The 16,107-nt window shown below is 35.8% G+C and overlaps 1 protein-coding gene across 4 annotated transcripts in view; it reads right to left on the bottom strand.

Annotated features, from left to right (window-relative positions):
* Positions 1–1,122: 1,122 nt before the first annotated feature.
* Positions 1,123–16,107, bottom strand: part of POLB (DNA polymerase beta) — a 30,258-nt gene continuing 15,273 nt past the window's right edge. For all 4 annotated transcript variants that reach the window (XM_087418581.1, XM_004441203.3, XM_087418582.1 and 1 more), the window contains exons 6-14: positions 15,821–15,870; positions 13,852–13,903; positions 12,012–12,066; positions 11,842–11,914; positions 8,971–9,041; positions 8,209–8,295; positions 3,054–3,118; positions 2,402–2,541; positions 1,123–1,365 (exon numbers count right to left, since the gene is read on the bottom strand). In XM_087418581.1, coding sequence (XP_087274707.1) covers positions 1,271–1,365; positions 2,402–2,541; positions 3,054–3,118; positions 8,209–8,295; positions 8,971–9,041; positions 11,842–11,914; positions 12,012–12,066; positions 13,852–13,903; positions 15,821–15,870 — 688 coding nt within the window. In that variant the 3' untranslated portion in view covers positions 1,123–1,270. The remainder of the gene's footprint in view (positions 1,366–2,401; positions 2,542–3,053; positions 3,119–8,208; positions 8,296–8,970; positions 9,042–11,841; positions 11,915–12,011; positions 12,067–13,851; positions 13,904–15,820; positions 15,871–16,107) is intronic.

The following is a 16,107-nucleotide window of genomic DNA, read 5'->3' as shown; positions in this document are numbered from 1 at the left end:
GTGGGGGGAAGTGATAGTATCTGTAGTTAAATTAATTCTTGTATCTTACCAGTGAAAATTATCATAGTAAATACTATATTTTTCCTTAAAAATGCCATTGTTTATTTCCCTTCATCTTTTGAAAGGGAAATGCCATTTCAGTACAAAATAATTTGGTTAATAAAGAAATAAGATTCAAAAGGTAATAATATCTTACATTTGTATAGACCTTTGCAAGTTACAAAGCATTTTTTAATATTTTGTTAATAGCTTTACTTACTTTGGTAACTTTTTACATTTTGTATTTACATAATTTTTATATTTCAAAGGTAGGGCTTTCAAGGAGTGTTGTTACTTATATATTTTGACTTTTGAACTTAGACGTTATGTTGGAGGAAAACTAGGGTAAAAAGATGAAATTTTTGTTTAAGTTTAGCAGGCCATATTTTGTATATATGGGTGCTTATTAGAAGTGGTTTTGCTTAGGGAAGCTCTTTCTGATGGATTAAAACCAATTGCTACAGATTTCATTTAAGAGATAAACCACACACCTGCTCTTCTATTTAAGTTATAAGTATATATTACAAAATTGAATATGGGCAACCAAAGAAAAGAATTAAATTTATGAAGGTCCCTAGTTTCTAAAAAAATATTGAACCATCTTCCAGAGGCTAGCTCCTGGGTGCACCTTAACTGACTAATTTGTAATCAGTAAATAGGAGGAAAGGTAGTGGGTAATGTGGTTGACAGCATAAGGGCAGAAAACAAGAAAATAAAAATTCCCATTAAAGATTTGCTATCATCTCATCTCTTAATTCTATCTACTAAACCCTTAGTAAAGTGTGATCATGACCATAATATGTAAATTTAAACATATTTGCTGGGGCCGGCCCCGTGGCTTAGCGGTTAAGTGCGCATGCTCCGCTGCTGGCGGCCCAGGGTTCGGATCCCGGGCGCGCACCAACGCATTGCTTCTCTGGCCATGCTGAGGCCACGTCCCACATACAGCAACTAGAAGGATGTGCAGCTATGACATACAACTATCTACTGGGGCTTTGGGGGAAAAAATAAATAAATAAAATTAAAAAAATAAAAAATAAAAATAAACATATTTGCTAATAAAATAAGAACAAGATCATCTGATAACAGTGTAAGAGGCTTTATTGACTATAGTGCAAGCTAAGCACGAAGAAAAAACAATCACTTAAAAACACCAAAGACCCTTACATAGCAAAGGTTAAGAAATAAATTAAGACTCCTGTGGGGCTGGGCCTGGGAGGAAGGAGAGGCCTTATTCACTTCGATCCTTGGGTTCTCGGTATTTCCACTGGATGTAGTCAAAGATGTCTTTCTCACTATCCACTGGCAGGGGCTCTCCAGCGACTCCTGCAAGTAAAGAAGGAAAAGGAACGTACTTATGACCCCGTTTTGGAATTTAGTTACAGAGGGTTCAGGACTGAGAGCTGTATGGGACTCACTTTCAGAAGAAAAAGAAAAGAGTTACCAAGCCACTAAAAATAAGATATTGAGTGCCCCTGTCTTCCCACATGAGCTTGTGTTTGAGCTTTGTCATGTAATTACCAGTGCTACTAAAGGAACCTGAGGATCCCAACTGTGGCTGTGTGAAGTGACCCTAATTCATGATTCTCCTCTCTGCTGAATCTCTATTGTAGCCACCATGTATTACATAAAATACTCGAGTCAGTTCCTTTGCAACTCAAAATGGGGTCCCTGGATTAGCAGTACTGGCATCACCTGGAAGCTTACCAGACATGCAGAAGCCCTCTCCAAACCCACTGAGTTAAAATCTGCATTTAATGAAGCCCCACGTGGTTGGTACACACACTGATGTGTGAGAAGCAATGCCCTAGTCTACCAAGGATGAGAGTCCTATTTTATACTTTCAGGACAAAATGACAAAATTTTCATTTTCCTAGCAGAGAATAGTAAACCACATGGTATACAGTGAAATGTTAACAAGATCCATATAAAGCAGAGTTAAGAAATTCTTACTCTTTAATCTTTAAAAGCATAGGGCTAAAGCTACCAAGTATGGCCTGGCACTGAAAGCAATGACACCTGGGTTCTTCAGAAGTCTTGGAGGTACATTTAAAAAAATAAAAACACTTCAGATCAATAAGATGTTTTATTGATCATCAGGGGTAGAAAGGATTTAATCATGTTTTAATACAGCTAGATATCTCTTGCCATCACGGGCCATCAACTGAGGGCCTGGGAGCACCATATGGATTAAAGCCCCTTTTGTTGCCTGAGGGACTAACGATACAAAGAAACTACAATTAACTGGCATAGTGACTTAAAGGCTTTTTAGAGAAATCAAAGTTGCTAAACCAAAATATCTTTGAAAATAACTTTCTCTCCAGATGATGGCATTGTCTCTAATGCAGACACAAATACGCACCTGTGACTCCCAGGGGACGGATTGTGTACTCATTGATCGTGAAGCCCTTTTCTAGGGCGTGAGCTCTCATATTCTTATTGAAAATATCACTCCCAGTGAAATAGAGAACACCACAGTAATATTGATCCTTGGGTATTAATCTAAAAAAAAAAAACAACTGATAAATCATTCACTACACATTTCAAATTTAGCAAAAAATAAGACTCTTAAAATCAATAAGGCACAAAACACCTAAAATAAGTCTCTGTGGTCTAATAACCTGAAGAGGAGACTATCTTTAGGTAGACCATTGACCAGTTACCTCAATATTGCAGTTAGTTTAGGTTTCAGTAAGCTGTGTTCTGCAAGAGGCGTGGAGAAATAAAAAACAGTATCACTTATTACAACTAACTTTCCCCAGGCAGGAAACTACTTTTGAGCTATGGAAGGCATCGTGGTGAGATGCAAATCTAGAGAAAATAAATTAGATTCTGTAGGCAGTCATTATTCTTGACATATTTTCAGGCTAAACACTGCATATAGCAGGAACATATGGCACTTCAGAATGAAAAGGAGTTCTAGATATTTATGCGAATTCCTAGATATACAGAGGGAAAGGGAAAAACGGGAGAAAAGAAGGGAAAATAGGCCAGCAAGAAATTTTGAGTAATACCTTATATCAATCCTCCTGTGTGGATATTCCTTTTCATCATTTTTACTGGGAAGCTGGCAAACACCCTAAAATGGATATTTAGAACAATGTTTAAAGGTTTTTTAAACTTAAGGCTTAATTTTAATCCAGTGTTGTTAACTGTGAGGTTATTTTTGCTGTAAATGGAGGCAGTTTTAGAATTCGGAGCACTTTGCACTTAGCAGCTTTTCCATGCACTGTGTATTATCACCGCCTTCCTACTCCACTTCCTGATAATCAAAGAATTACAGGAAACAGCAGGGACTCTGGTTGTGAGGACTCGGCCTTTGTGTGATTCTAAACAAGAAGCGGATCACGGAAAGCATCAGACATGAGAGAGAGACCAAAACAAACAGAAAAAGGCAACTTGGAAGAAACAGTGATTATTCAGGGAAAAGAAAACAAACAAAAAGAGCTATCAGTAATATTCTCCAATAAAAGAAGAGATTCCATCCATGAAGAAGGGCAGAATACTACAGAAAAAGAACACTCAAGGAAAAGGTTTAAGTCAAAATAAAACATATGATAGCCGAAGTAGAAGAATTTGAAATTGAGGAAATATCCCAGAAATCAGAAAAGACAGGAGATGAAAAATAAGAAAAATTTAAAAGATAAGAAAAATAGAGGATCACTGTCTTCCTTCTCTACAGGTGAGTTTTCATTAAACTCCTGCAGTTTGCAAACAAAAATTATTAAGGCCTGTTTTGTTATCTTTTCCTTTTCCAGAAAAATGGGGAAAAATTCTGGACTGGGCAGCCACCCATAAATATGTAAAAAGAGCTACAAACATCACCAAATTTCAAATTAAAAGTTTCAAATGCCACATTCTAAGAAAAATACACAAGTCACAGGCTTCTGGTCCTAAAGAGCAGTCAAGTTGGTACACATGTCAATAAAAGCCATACTTTTTCACTAAGCAACACAGAAAAATTAAAATCTAAAACTTAAAATAGGTATTTTCTTTAGCTGTTCCTATGGCTGAAAGATTAATGAAACCTGTTTATCTTCAAAATATGAAACCTACCTTCTTAGGCACTAACAAGTTCCAACTCAACCTTCAAATGGATGAGAAATGATTTTCACCTGGAATTACCATGCAGTATTACCTTTCGGATATGGATGTCTGAACGCCACAGGCAACGATCTTGCTGTTTGTCACATCAGTAATAGGATTTCATCTAATCGCTTTGTTCCTTTCCTCAAGGCTAATTTTATTTCCTGCACTTTTTCTGAAGTGCTAATGTTAAATAATTTCTCTGTATTATTGTAAATTCTTTATTAGACTGAGTGGATTAGTTTTGTTTGGTGTTTCAATTAGGTAGCTTCATGCTGAGTGTCTGAAATAAAGCCTCTTCATTTTCTCAGTGTAGTCAAGGTATCTTCTATTGTCCATTGAATCCTTACTGTAGATGTTTCAGAGAAAATCATCCAAGGCCAAACTTGCACAAAATGCTAAAATTTGAATGGTACACATCATATATAAGGCAAATAGGCATCTAAATGCAGAGGAAATTATTTTTTTCTTCCAAATGCTATTATATTCATAGGAAGAATAGCTCAATTAACTAAAGACCATGATTTTACAAGAAGATCTGGCATAACCCTGGCTTTCCTAAGGTTTGATTACTATTAGTGTAAAGGAATTCATGTTCTGAAGACTGCTTGAAAAACACAAAGATGATCGTATCTTTAAAACTACTTAGTCACTGGTTATAGCAACAAGAGGTTTTGAAATCAAGTAGATATGGAGTGAAAATGGTTTATTCCACTTTATAAGTTGAATTCATTTTGCAGCCAATTTCCTTGCAGAAACCTAGGGAACTTAACTTCTTTGGCTATCTCTGCTAATGTTCATGCACTTAGGGTCACTGCTCTGACTCCTGCCTGGCTCTCTCTTCCCCCAGGTTTCTGCCTGGCTAACTCCCTTACCTCAAGTCTTTCCCCAAGTCTCATCTTCTCAAAGAGGCTGCCTCTGACCGTCCTATTTAATACTGTCTCCTGCACTCCCATCTCCCCATACCTTGCTCTCCCTTTTTTTTTTTTTAAAAAAGTACTTATTAACTTAACCTAACATGCAATTTCCCTATTTATTATGTTCATTGTTAACTCCCAGTCCCTTCCCACACCTCCCAAATAGAAGTTCTACTTAAATTCACTGATACATCCCAAGCTCCCAGAACAGTGCCTGGAATGTAGTAGATGCTTAATACGTATTTGCTGAATTGACAGAACACACCTTCTCATCCCATTGGCACTCATTCTCCCCATGTTGCTCTTTCATATCACCATCCTCTCTCACGTTCTACCCTTCTTTTGTTCCCCAATTTAATCCTTACCAGGTCGCCTTCCTCTACTGATCTATTCCCAAACAGAAATATTATATTTCTCTTATTGTTTTGTTTTGTTTTTGTGAGGAAGATCAGCCCTGAGCTAACATCCGTTGTTAATCCTTCTGTTTTTGCTGAGGAAGACTGGCCCTGGGCTAATATCTGTGCTCACCTTCCTCTACTTTATATGGGAAGCTGCCACAGCATGGCTTGATAAGCGGTGTGTTGGTGCACAGCCAGGATCCGAACCTGCGAACCTGGGACCACCAAAGCGGAGTGCACTAACTTAACCACTATGCCACCAGGCCAGCCCCAGAAATATTATATTATTTTTATATTATTATATATTATATTAGTACAGCACTCTGTACAACTCTTTGAAGATTCAATATTTTCAAGACATTTGTACAAAACCTTCAGTTTCCAGGTATATTACTTAATTTGATCTGCACAATAGTCGTTCAACATAGGATAAGTATATCATTTTACAGATAAAAAAATTAAGGCCTTTAGAAGCAACATCCCTAATGTCACACAGGGAATTACTAAAGGAGCAGAGTAATCTTTGCTATAGATATAAGTAATAACCCTATATCTTCTGTATCCAAATCTACGCTTCTACTGTGCAACATACCAACACCCTCACCCTGTGCAACACCCTGATACAAATCACCTCTTATTGCCTCCATAATAAATTGATTTGAAAATTGACCTGGGGTTCTTCTCATCCTAACAAATACTAATTATAAATGTCAAAACAGCAGGCTCAAACACGGCATTTTCTAAGTTTCAGGGAAGACATGAACCACACGTATAGTATCCAAACTTTACACACAAACCATCCACTAAGATGGATTCCCATGTCACAAGAGAAAGGTCTTAGTTCCTTGCTCTTATTGTCATCTAAGTCTTCTACACTTTAAAAACAAAAAACCTGCTTTCTTATTTTTTAACCTGTTTTCTTTTGGAAATAGATTTGGAGGATTCCCTTTCTGGAAATACTGGTACATGCGCTGCCAGGTATATGACTGAGAGAATGGGAAGGCAGGATAGAGTAGCGTTTCCACAACTCCAGCCCTACCGTAGGATGGGTGAGTGCCTTTGTCTTTCACATATCATAGGCACAGTAAGGCCTGAACCGCCTACTCTGTAACAGGCCCTGGGATCTGGCTGGCATGCCCTTTCTAGACAAAGGTCTTCTCTTCTTCTTCTTCTTCTTTTTTTTTTTGTGAGGAAGACTGGCTCTGAGCTAATCTCCATTGCCAATCCTCCTCTTTTTGCGGAGGAAGATTAGCTCTGAGCTAACACCTGTGCCCATCTTCCCCCATTTTGTATATGGGATGCTGCCACAGCATGGCTCAATGAGTGGTGCATTGGTCCGTGTCCGGGATCTGAAACCGAGAACCCTGGGCCGCCGAAGCGGAGCATGTGAACCTAACCACTATGCCACCGGGCCGACCCCTAAGTCTTCTCTTCTTTGATTGAGCAGCTACTAGGATAACCCATTCTACCACTATCAGCAACTCTTTATGTTCACATATACCTGGCTACCCACCTTTCCTTTTCAGGTTACACCCAGCCCACCAGCTTGTAATTTTTCCCTGTATTCTTGCTAGCTGGGTTACTACAGCTGCTGTTGGTTTTTCTCTGGATCTCTCTGAGCATAGCAGAATACTGTTCAGACTGTAAAAAAAAGCTTCTGCTTTTGTACTGCGTAAACACCTTCCTGGTTGCTAACTCTGAAAACAGTTGGTGCATTTCCCAGCAGAAAGTCCCAGTGCCTTTCACAGAGATGACTACTGGAGGAAGAGAGTTAGGCTAGAACGGGTCCCCAGAACATGCCCAGGCATACCAAAACACTTTGCTACTACAAAAAAAAATCCAACTTGTCTACCACATATTCTTTGTAGGATTTTATCTGACTGAATGTTCCTTAAATGTAAGATTTATGCACATTCATTTTGAGTGAATTAAAATCAATCTAAATTTAAAAAGGATGTTCATGGAGTATATAAAACCCTATAATGAATAACATTTCATGTGTGTATATATTTTGGGGCATAGAGTAAGAGCTCAAAATCTAACAGATTTGGGAGAACAGATTTTAGATTTAATTCTCAAAGACTGAGTAGAATTTTTATTTTCACCTTTCCCAAATTTCTTTTGAAAACATTGATAAAGTGTGACCAACATAGGCAATACACTTTCATAGCCCATTAAAATCACCATGCTGAATTTAATGACATGATTTTTTGGTGTGTGATTAAATATAAATAACATAAAATTTACCATTTTATCCATTTTTAAGTGTGCAGTTCTGCAGCATTAAGTAGATTCACATTGTTGTGCAACCATCACCACCATCCATCTCCAGAACTATTTCATCTTCCCCAACTAAAATTCTGTTCCCATTAAACACTAACTCCCCAATGCCCCCTAAAAGATTAATACTCTTCAGACAATTCTAATCTCACTTATTAAAGAATTCTGAGTCAGAGAATATGAGAACATTTGCTATTTTAGGGAAAAACTTACTATGTGTCAAAGTCTTTATGGATATTTTAAAAATAGCAGATTACGCCTAATTATCTATTCCAATGGCACAGATTATTTACAAGTAGGGATTTTAAAACAAAATTCTTTACCAAAATATTCTGAGATTATCATCCTGCTAAGTCGCCTTCTCTAAGGTCTCAGATGTCCTATTTATTGATTGTAATACTAAGCTACAGTGAAGTCACACACTCAGAATAGTTACTGGACGGACTCCAAGGTTTTTTTCAGATGTGTGAACACAAACGAGTACTTACCATGAACTTTGTTTCACCTTTTGACAGAGTATCTGTAATAAAATGGATCTTTTGTAACTGCTCCACAACACGATGCAACAGTTTTGGCTGTAGAATCATAATTAGGGAATAAGCAAAAGAGCAATTACTCTGTTATGGCAAGAAAACATTTTAACATGAGTTTTCTGATTATCTATGGAGAAATGCCTAGTTTTCCTATGTTCTGAGTATTTTTTCTTCTAACAGAAAATTCATCTTATCAAATAAAACATATTTTTAGAAACCACTGTTTTTCACCAATATCATGATACCCCCAAATAAACATCATTTGTGTTTATCTGTTTCATTAAATCAAAAATCTTTAAAAGGCATATATTCCAAAATCAAAAAATGTTTTGCCTTCATGGGTTTTCTAATAGAGGTCAAGTTTCTTAATACAATAATTTTTAATAGAAAAATATTCCTTTAATGCAAACCTAAATATTACACTGGGTATTTCTAAAATATCTAGGATAGACAATAAAATAATTCTGAAATATTTTGCTAAATTTCAGCTCTTTCAAATGTTACACTGTCCTCTCAATTCCTTGTGGAAAAACAATGTGTATCCTTTTCAATAACTTTCTTTGCCTTTCACAGAATCCAATCAGTACAAAACACTTCAACTGACTTTTTAGAAAGATTAAAACAAAAATGCCTTCTGAAAATATCCAACTATCATTTAGAAAATGATATTCACTCCTGTGTACATTTGATCACATTTAATTATAAATTCTGAGGTACCTGTTTGGTTGAGTCAGAGGTAAAGCTCGGATGAGTCAGAAGAACATCCATGTCACCACTGGACTCTGCACCTATGAGAACAAAGAATGTGTATGGAATTCTCCAGGTACACTTACCAGTTAGGCAAACAGAGAACCAAGGTGACGACACACATAGAAGAGCCTTACTTCTTAGAGCCTAACTTTCTATTTCACTGTGCTTCATATTCAGAATTAGTTACAAGATTTCACTTTTCTGTCCAACTATTCAAGTATATTGATGTAAACAGCAGAATCTGGGATAACAACAGTAACTGGCATTAGACATACAGTGCATACAGTTGGTTAATTTATTAAAAATGCACCCAAGTAACTTCTCAATAATGAATAAAAAGAACATTTAAAATTAGCTTAAATTACATCTATGAACACTATATATCTAAAAATTCCAAATTAAACAATATGCTCCAGCTCTGTAAAGGTTCATCAGAAAACACACTTTACTTCTTATGACTAAACTCATTACATGAATATTGGTGAAAATCACATTCACAGAACCATGGATGAGAACACAGCACTTTATGATGACTTAAGCTTTCGTTTTTGCTCTCCACTCAACAACCACACGACTTCAGGCAGGTTATACACAGTTGTTTAAACCTTTCTTTTACTATAATACTATGAAGTTTTGTCTCCATTTAGGTGGATTTTTTTTTGACTTTAAATGTCTTTTTTTTTCGATATTGCAAATGAGGATTGCATATTCCTCTAGACTTCAGTTTCCTTATCTACAAATCACTAAAAACTACTTTATAGGTCACTGTGCAACTAAATAAGAACATATGTTGAAGCATCTAGAATAGTGCCTGGCACACAGTTGGCATAAAATAATCCTGTTTATCTCCTTTCTTTGCATTTTTATAAGTATAATATATGTAAAATATACTTTTGGTCACTAAAAATCTGGCAGTGTCTCTGAATCATCAATAATCAATAATCTTTAATCAGATATTTAAACATAAAGAAGACTAGATCGAATGTGTGCTGATCCCAGGACATTCATGGAGCTATTTTAACAAAGAAAATTTTATTGTCTTCTTTTTTCTCATTTCTTTCTACTAAAAGCTGCATGTCTTTCACCATTCACCTACCACCAAAAATGTATTACTCTATCCATTTAGAAAACAAAAACAAACTACGTGAGTAATAAAATGGAAACAACTCAAGGGTCCATTAACAGAGGACCAGATAAATAAAGCATGGAACATCCACACAATGAATGTTATGCAGATATAAAAAGAACAAGGAGGCTCTCTATATACCGGTGTGGAAAGTTCTCCAAGATGTATTTTTAAGTGAAAAAAGTAAGGTACAGTACTGTGTATATATCATGTTACCTTTGTAAAAGAACGGTAGGGAGAGGAGGAAAGCGAGAATGTATATTCAGATTTATTTATATTTACATGCAGAAACACTGAAAGAATACACAAGAAAGTGGTTATTAATGGGACAGTGGTGGGAGGGAGTGGAGAGAGTGAACACGGACAGGGTAGAAGAGAGACTTCTCAGTTTATATTAAAGCACGTAACCATATAATCTACTCAACAAAAGTAAAAATAAAATAGAAATATATAAATCAAAAAGGTTGTCATTGGGGCCGGCCCTCTGGCATAGTGGTTAAGTGCATGCGCTCCGCTGTTGGCGGCCCGGGTTCAGATCCCGGGCACGCACTGACGCACCACTTGTCAGGCCATGCTGTGGCGGTGTCCCATATAAAGTAGAGGAAGATGGGCACGGATGTTAGCTCAGGGCCAGTCTTCCTCAGTAAAAAGAGGAGGATTGGCATGGATGTTAGCTCAGAGCTGGTCTTCCTCACAAAAAAGAAAAAAAAAAGGTTGTCATAGTCAACCGAGCTTGCATTTGGCTTGCTGTGCATCAAAATCTGTTTTGAAAATATGGATTCCAAAGCCCCGCCTAAAAAGATTCTTATGTAGTGGTTTGTAACAGGGTACAGTAATGTGTATACATTTTTTAAAACTTCCTAGGTATTTCTGGTGCACAGACAGACTTGAACAACTGGTTAACTTTAATCCTCTCATTTTGCAAATATGGAAAACAGGATATGGAGAGACAGACTTACTTAAAATCACATAGTGATAGTAGATTTGGCCTCAGAACCTAAGTCTTTTGGCCCGGATTCAATGTTCTTTCTACGTATCAGCAATCATGGATTTAGTCCTTTTCCCTCCCCAACTCTAGATTCTTACCACAGCTACCCAGAGGATTTCTCATAGCCCAACACCACTTCCTAGGCAAAACTCCAGAGATGGCCAGAGACTGTCAGATATCTACTCCAAAGTTTTTCTGTTCAAATTTTTAAAGTTAATATTTTTAAATTTATATTACCCTTCCAAAATTTTCCAGATAAGAGACCAGGATAGTGTAGTTCTCACTTTGCTTATAGTCACGGAGTAAATCAAGATATTCTGAAGAAACTGGTTGTTGTGAGAATTGGTTTTGAATTGGTTCTACTGAGACATTATTTTTAGATCCATTACAGAAAACTTAGAAAATGAAAAAATAAATACTAACCACAGCTTCTCTAGCATCTAGCCAGACAACCGCTACTAGGATTTTACTACATATAAAATTATTTTATAAATTTTATTAAAACTAGTCATTAAAATATCATACTATAATAAAATCAAGATGAATCTCCTCTAATTTTTAATACATACTCCCATCTATAAACAAATAAACTTAGCTAATACTTCTGGGTCTTAGTAAATCTATGAAGTAACACAAATTACACCTTTTTAATCCATGTTTTTCGTACACATTACACAATTTTAACATCAAGGCACGAATAACCTAAGATTAGGAAGTATTTTACCTCTTCTGAAACTGCCACAGACTGTAGCAATGTATTGAGAATCCACCTTTTTAACTTCATTTAGTACAATATCCTAATAGAAGAAAAATTAAGTCAGTATTCTAAAAATGGCTTTTCACCAAGTGACATTCTCAATTCTCATCAAAGAATACAATTTAGCACACTCTTACTTGCATTCGTAACATCTCCTCACGAGGAATTCTTTTCTCAAAGTCCTCAAAATATCTATAAAGACAGAATAAGTAGACAAAAGATTTTTGTGAAATTTAAATCTTCTTAAAAATTAAATTGCCTACCATATCAAGTGTCCTTATACCAGCAGATCATTCAAAAATCACAACTAAAACTCATTAAGAAGACAACAATAAAACTGGGGAGTGGGGAGAGATTTACTCCCTAACTTGGATCAAAATCCTTATGTCATCCTTTGTGATATTCCAGGTACTCCATCTAAACGTCTTTTGTCTTTTTTTCGCTTGAGGAAGATTAGCCCTGAGCTAACATCTGTGCCAGTCTTCCACTATTTTGTATGTGGGACGCCACCACAGCATGGCTTGATGAATGGTGCAGGTCCAGGCCCAGGATCCGAACCCACAAACCTGGGCTGCAGAAGCGGAGCATGTGGAACTTTAACCACTTGGCGATGGGGCCAGTCCCTAAACTTATTTTAAATAAATTCATATTCACATTCCAAGAGTAAAGTAATAAATTTGTTAGTATGTTTCCAAGTTAGACTGCTCTCTAATGGCAAGTCAAGGGATTACATTTTATTGCTATTAAATCCTGCAAAATTATCGTATTTTACGGATGAGCCCAGACAACATCAAGCTAAGTGAAAGAAGTCAGTCAGAAAAGATCACGTATTGTATGATTTCGTTTATATGAAATATCCAGAACAGGCAAATCTATAGAGACAGAAAGTAGATTAGTGGTTGCCAGGGGCTAGAGAGAGGGACGGATGGTTGGAGAGAAATGGAGAGTGACTGCTAATGGGTTCAGGCTCTTTTTGGGATAACAAAAATGTTCTAAAATTGACTATAGTGATGGTTGCACAACTCTGTGAATATATTAAAAACCATTAAATTATATACTTTAAATTCCTTAAATGGGTGACTTGTATGGTATATGAATTATATTTCAATAAGACTGTTATAAAAATATTATCTCAGTATGAAATAATATCTAAGAATGATAACGTACCTGTTCAAAACCAATTCTCACAACAACCAAGTTTTTCAGAAGCTCTCTATTTACTATGTAAATACAAGGAAAGTGAGAACTACACCATCCTGGTCTCTCACTGGCTATAAGTTTTGGAAGGGCAGTATAAGTTTAAAACTATTATGGTAAGGAAGGCATCAGTAGGCAAGTTCAGAAGGTTATTAGGACTGAATCACCAACAAGACTATATAAGACCGGAGGATGCATGCACATAGCTTATGCACTATGTATTGTAAATAATCAATTAGAAAAAGGGGGTTCCAGATCATATCTGGCACACAATGTAATTACTGATGCTGATACACAACATGCCTACTAGTTACTCCTTTACTGTTATTTAGGTGTTTGGGGTTTTTTTTCTTTTCTTTTGTTTTTAAATTTAGTGGTTCATGTTCATGTCCCATCTTCTCAGGAAGACTCTAAACTTCTTAAGAGCTACACTGAACCTCTTTACATCCTTACTCCAGACCTACAGTGCTTTCTACAATGTAAGCACACAATAAACATCGCTGAATGATTGATGCACTCTGTTCTATGCATTTTAAGAATTTTCCTGTGAAAGTCAAGAGAATGAAGAAAATACTCAAAACAAGCAAACAAACTAGAAAGCAACAACAAAATGTGTGAATATAGGCATATCCTCTACTGGAGTCTGTAACAATAGCATTTCTGAATAGAAAAATGGTTGTGTTTAGCTAAGTTTGAATATTTATTATGGTGTATGGAAGAACAGCTATAAAAAATTTTACTTTTACATCTCAAGTGTCAAAAGAAAATCTGCTATCTTACTTCAGCCCAATTCGCTGATGATGGTTCAATTTGTCTTCATTTTTTCTGAGATCTGTATAGAAGATAAATAAAGTTGAGGTGATAATTTAAACATTATTGGGGAAAAAAAGTTAAATTCAAAGATCCTTTTTACAGAGAACTACCTGGAAAATACACTGAAATGACCTTGAAAAGACAAAAAATATAATTTCAGATGTTAAGAACCAGATAAAAGTGACTCTTCAAATCAATGTAGTAAAACCTAACAGTTGATTCCATGATCATTTTTATTTACTGAATCAAAATTTCAATTATAGTTACATAGAATAGCAGATAAAACATACCAGGATCACACCAAATTTCAAAAGGCTGCAAAAAACAGCCTTATAAGAACCTATATTGCTTAATTTATGGTTAATAGCGGTAGTACCCATAACCTCTGAATGGATTATGATTAACTAAGTTCATTCATTCTGTTCATTCACTCCTTCATTCAATTAGTATTTCCTGAGTAACCAACTTGTGCAGGCACTGCAGTAAAAATCCTGTTGAAAGGAGAGGTATTATCTTCATTTCTTAATTAAAATAACTGTCATAACACCATATCTTTAATCTAAAAGTGACTTAGTTCCATCTGAGCGTTCCTTTACTGGGTGTGAGTACAGGAGTGAGCCTTGTTAAAGAAAAAGCAAGATAAGTATGTCAAAAGCAATTCCAATAGTCACTCTTATATTCACAAACATAAATTCTCCCTGGAGATGCAAAATGGAGAAAAATAAGCATCTTTATGATACATGGAGCACATAATATTTCTCATAGTTGTGTGTACACAGAGAACACTAAAGTATGTGACTGAAAATGAAACAGAAATATTGAGTTTGTCAGATAGATAGATATATAGACAGTTATTATATTACATATCTGTGAACTGTGAAATAATGTAAGAACCATTGCAGTAGATCCTGGATACTCCCAAGGGATGCCACTGAATACCTTTGAAAAACAAACTCTTGATATCTTTAACCAATGTTTCATTCAGATAAACTATATATGCCACAAGCAGAAAAGCACAAACCCTTTCTGAGATGCAGATGTAGCACAGTTCATTCTCTAGCTATATGACTCACATAAATTATTAACTTAGTAATATTACTAATTAATCATGCCTCTTAAGAGTCAGTTACTATTTTTAAGTACTTACTAGGTACCACCAAGCACTCTGCTAAGTGCTTTACACACATTATTGCATGAAATCATATGAGGCAGAAATTGTGATACCATTTAGTAGCTGAGAAACTGAACCACCACAGTCATTCATTCTAATAAAGTGTTGGAAACTGGATTCAAACCCAGGTCAGTCTCTAAAACCTGTCCACCTGACCATTTGGGTTACTTCCAAATAGTTGAACTCACAAGTATTAATCCCCAAATGCCACAGATGTACTGTAATGAATCCATACATATAGTCTACACCCTTGAAAAGTATGAAGAGAGAAATTATATTTAAAGGATTGCTATATTAGGTTTAAGGAAAATGTTTTATACTTACTTGACTTAGGCTCTATTTTTATCACTTCTTTGAATGCAAAAATTCCTTCAATAAGCATTGTAAGCCCCTTATAGAATCTTTCTCAATATATATAACTTGGGTTTTAGGCTGAATGTGTAAGACTTTGTTGTCTAAAATTTTATTAAAGAAAGAAAGGCAATTTAAATCATCTAAAAATCTGCAAATGAAATCATTGTCTTTAAACCAAGAAGCCACTTCTTGCTCTTCTTGATTTTCTTCTGAATTACAAACCTAAACATGCTAAAATGAGAACATAAACTATACTTTCTATCTATTCTCTACTGTACAGTTAAAAAGAAAATCTTATCATTTGTATCCACCAATTGAGAGAAGGTTTTTCAAGTTCTAGTTTGTTAGAGCATTAATGGTCCTTCAGGACTGCAGTTGACCTGGAATTAGTGACCTGTTGTACGTACTCACCTTCTAAAGTTTTAATTCCTTCATCTACAAACTTCCTTGCAGCAGATGGACTACAAAGAAAGAAAAGCAGTATGTCAGTATCAAGTGAAACTCAGGATCCTTGTAAGAAATAACCAGTTATGTCTTCTCTTGTCAAACATAAAGAGTCACTACTATTGAGCTAAACAAAACCTGTTAAATGCTGCATGGTTACTTTGATAATGTTCAATTTTATCCAAAGAGAAGAATTCTTGAAGACTCAATCTAGGAAGATAACCATGAACTTGGACATGAAAAAGACATCTAAG

The sequence above is a fragment of the Ceratotherium simum genome, chromosome 28 (assembly GCF_057802395.1).
Source record: "Ceratotherium simum simum isolate JZ-2026a chromosome 28, ASM5780239v1, whole genome shotgun sequence".
NCBI classification, from domain to species: domain Eukaryota; kingdom Metazoa; phylum Chordata; class Mammalia; order Perissodactyla; family Rhinocerotidae; genus Ceratotherium; species Ceratotherium simum.
The sequence above is the reverse complement of the archived record's forward strand: the minus strand, read 5'-3'. Positions and strand labels throughout refer to the sequence as shown.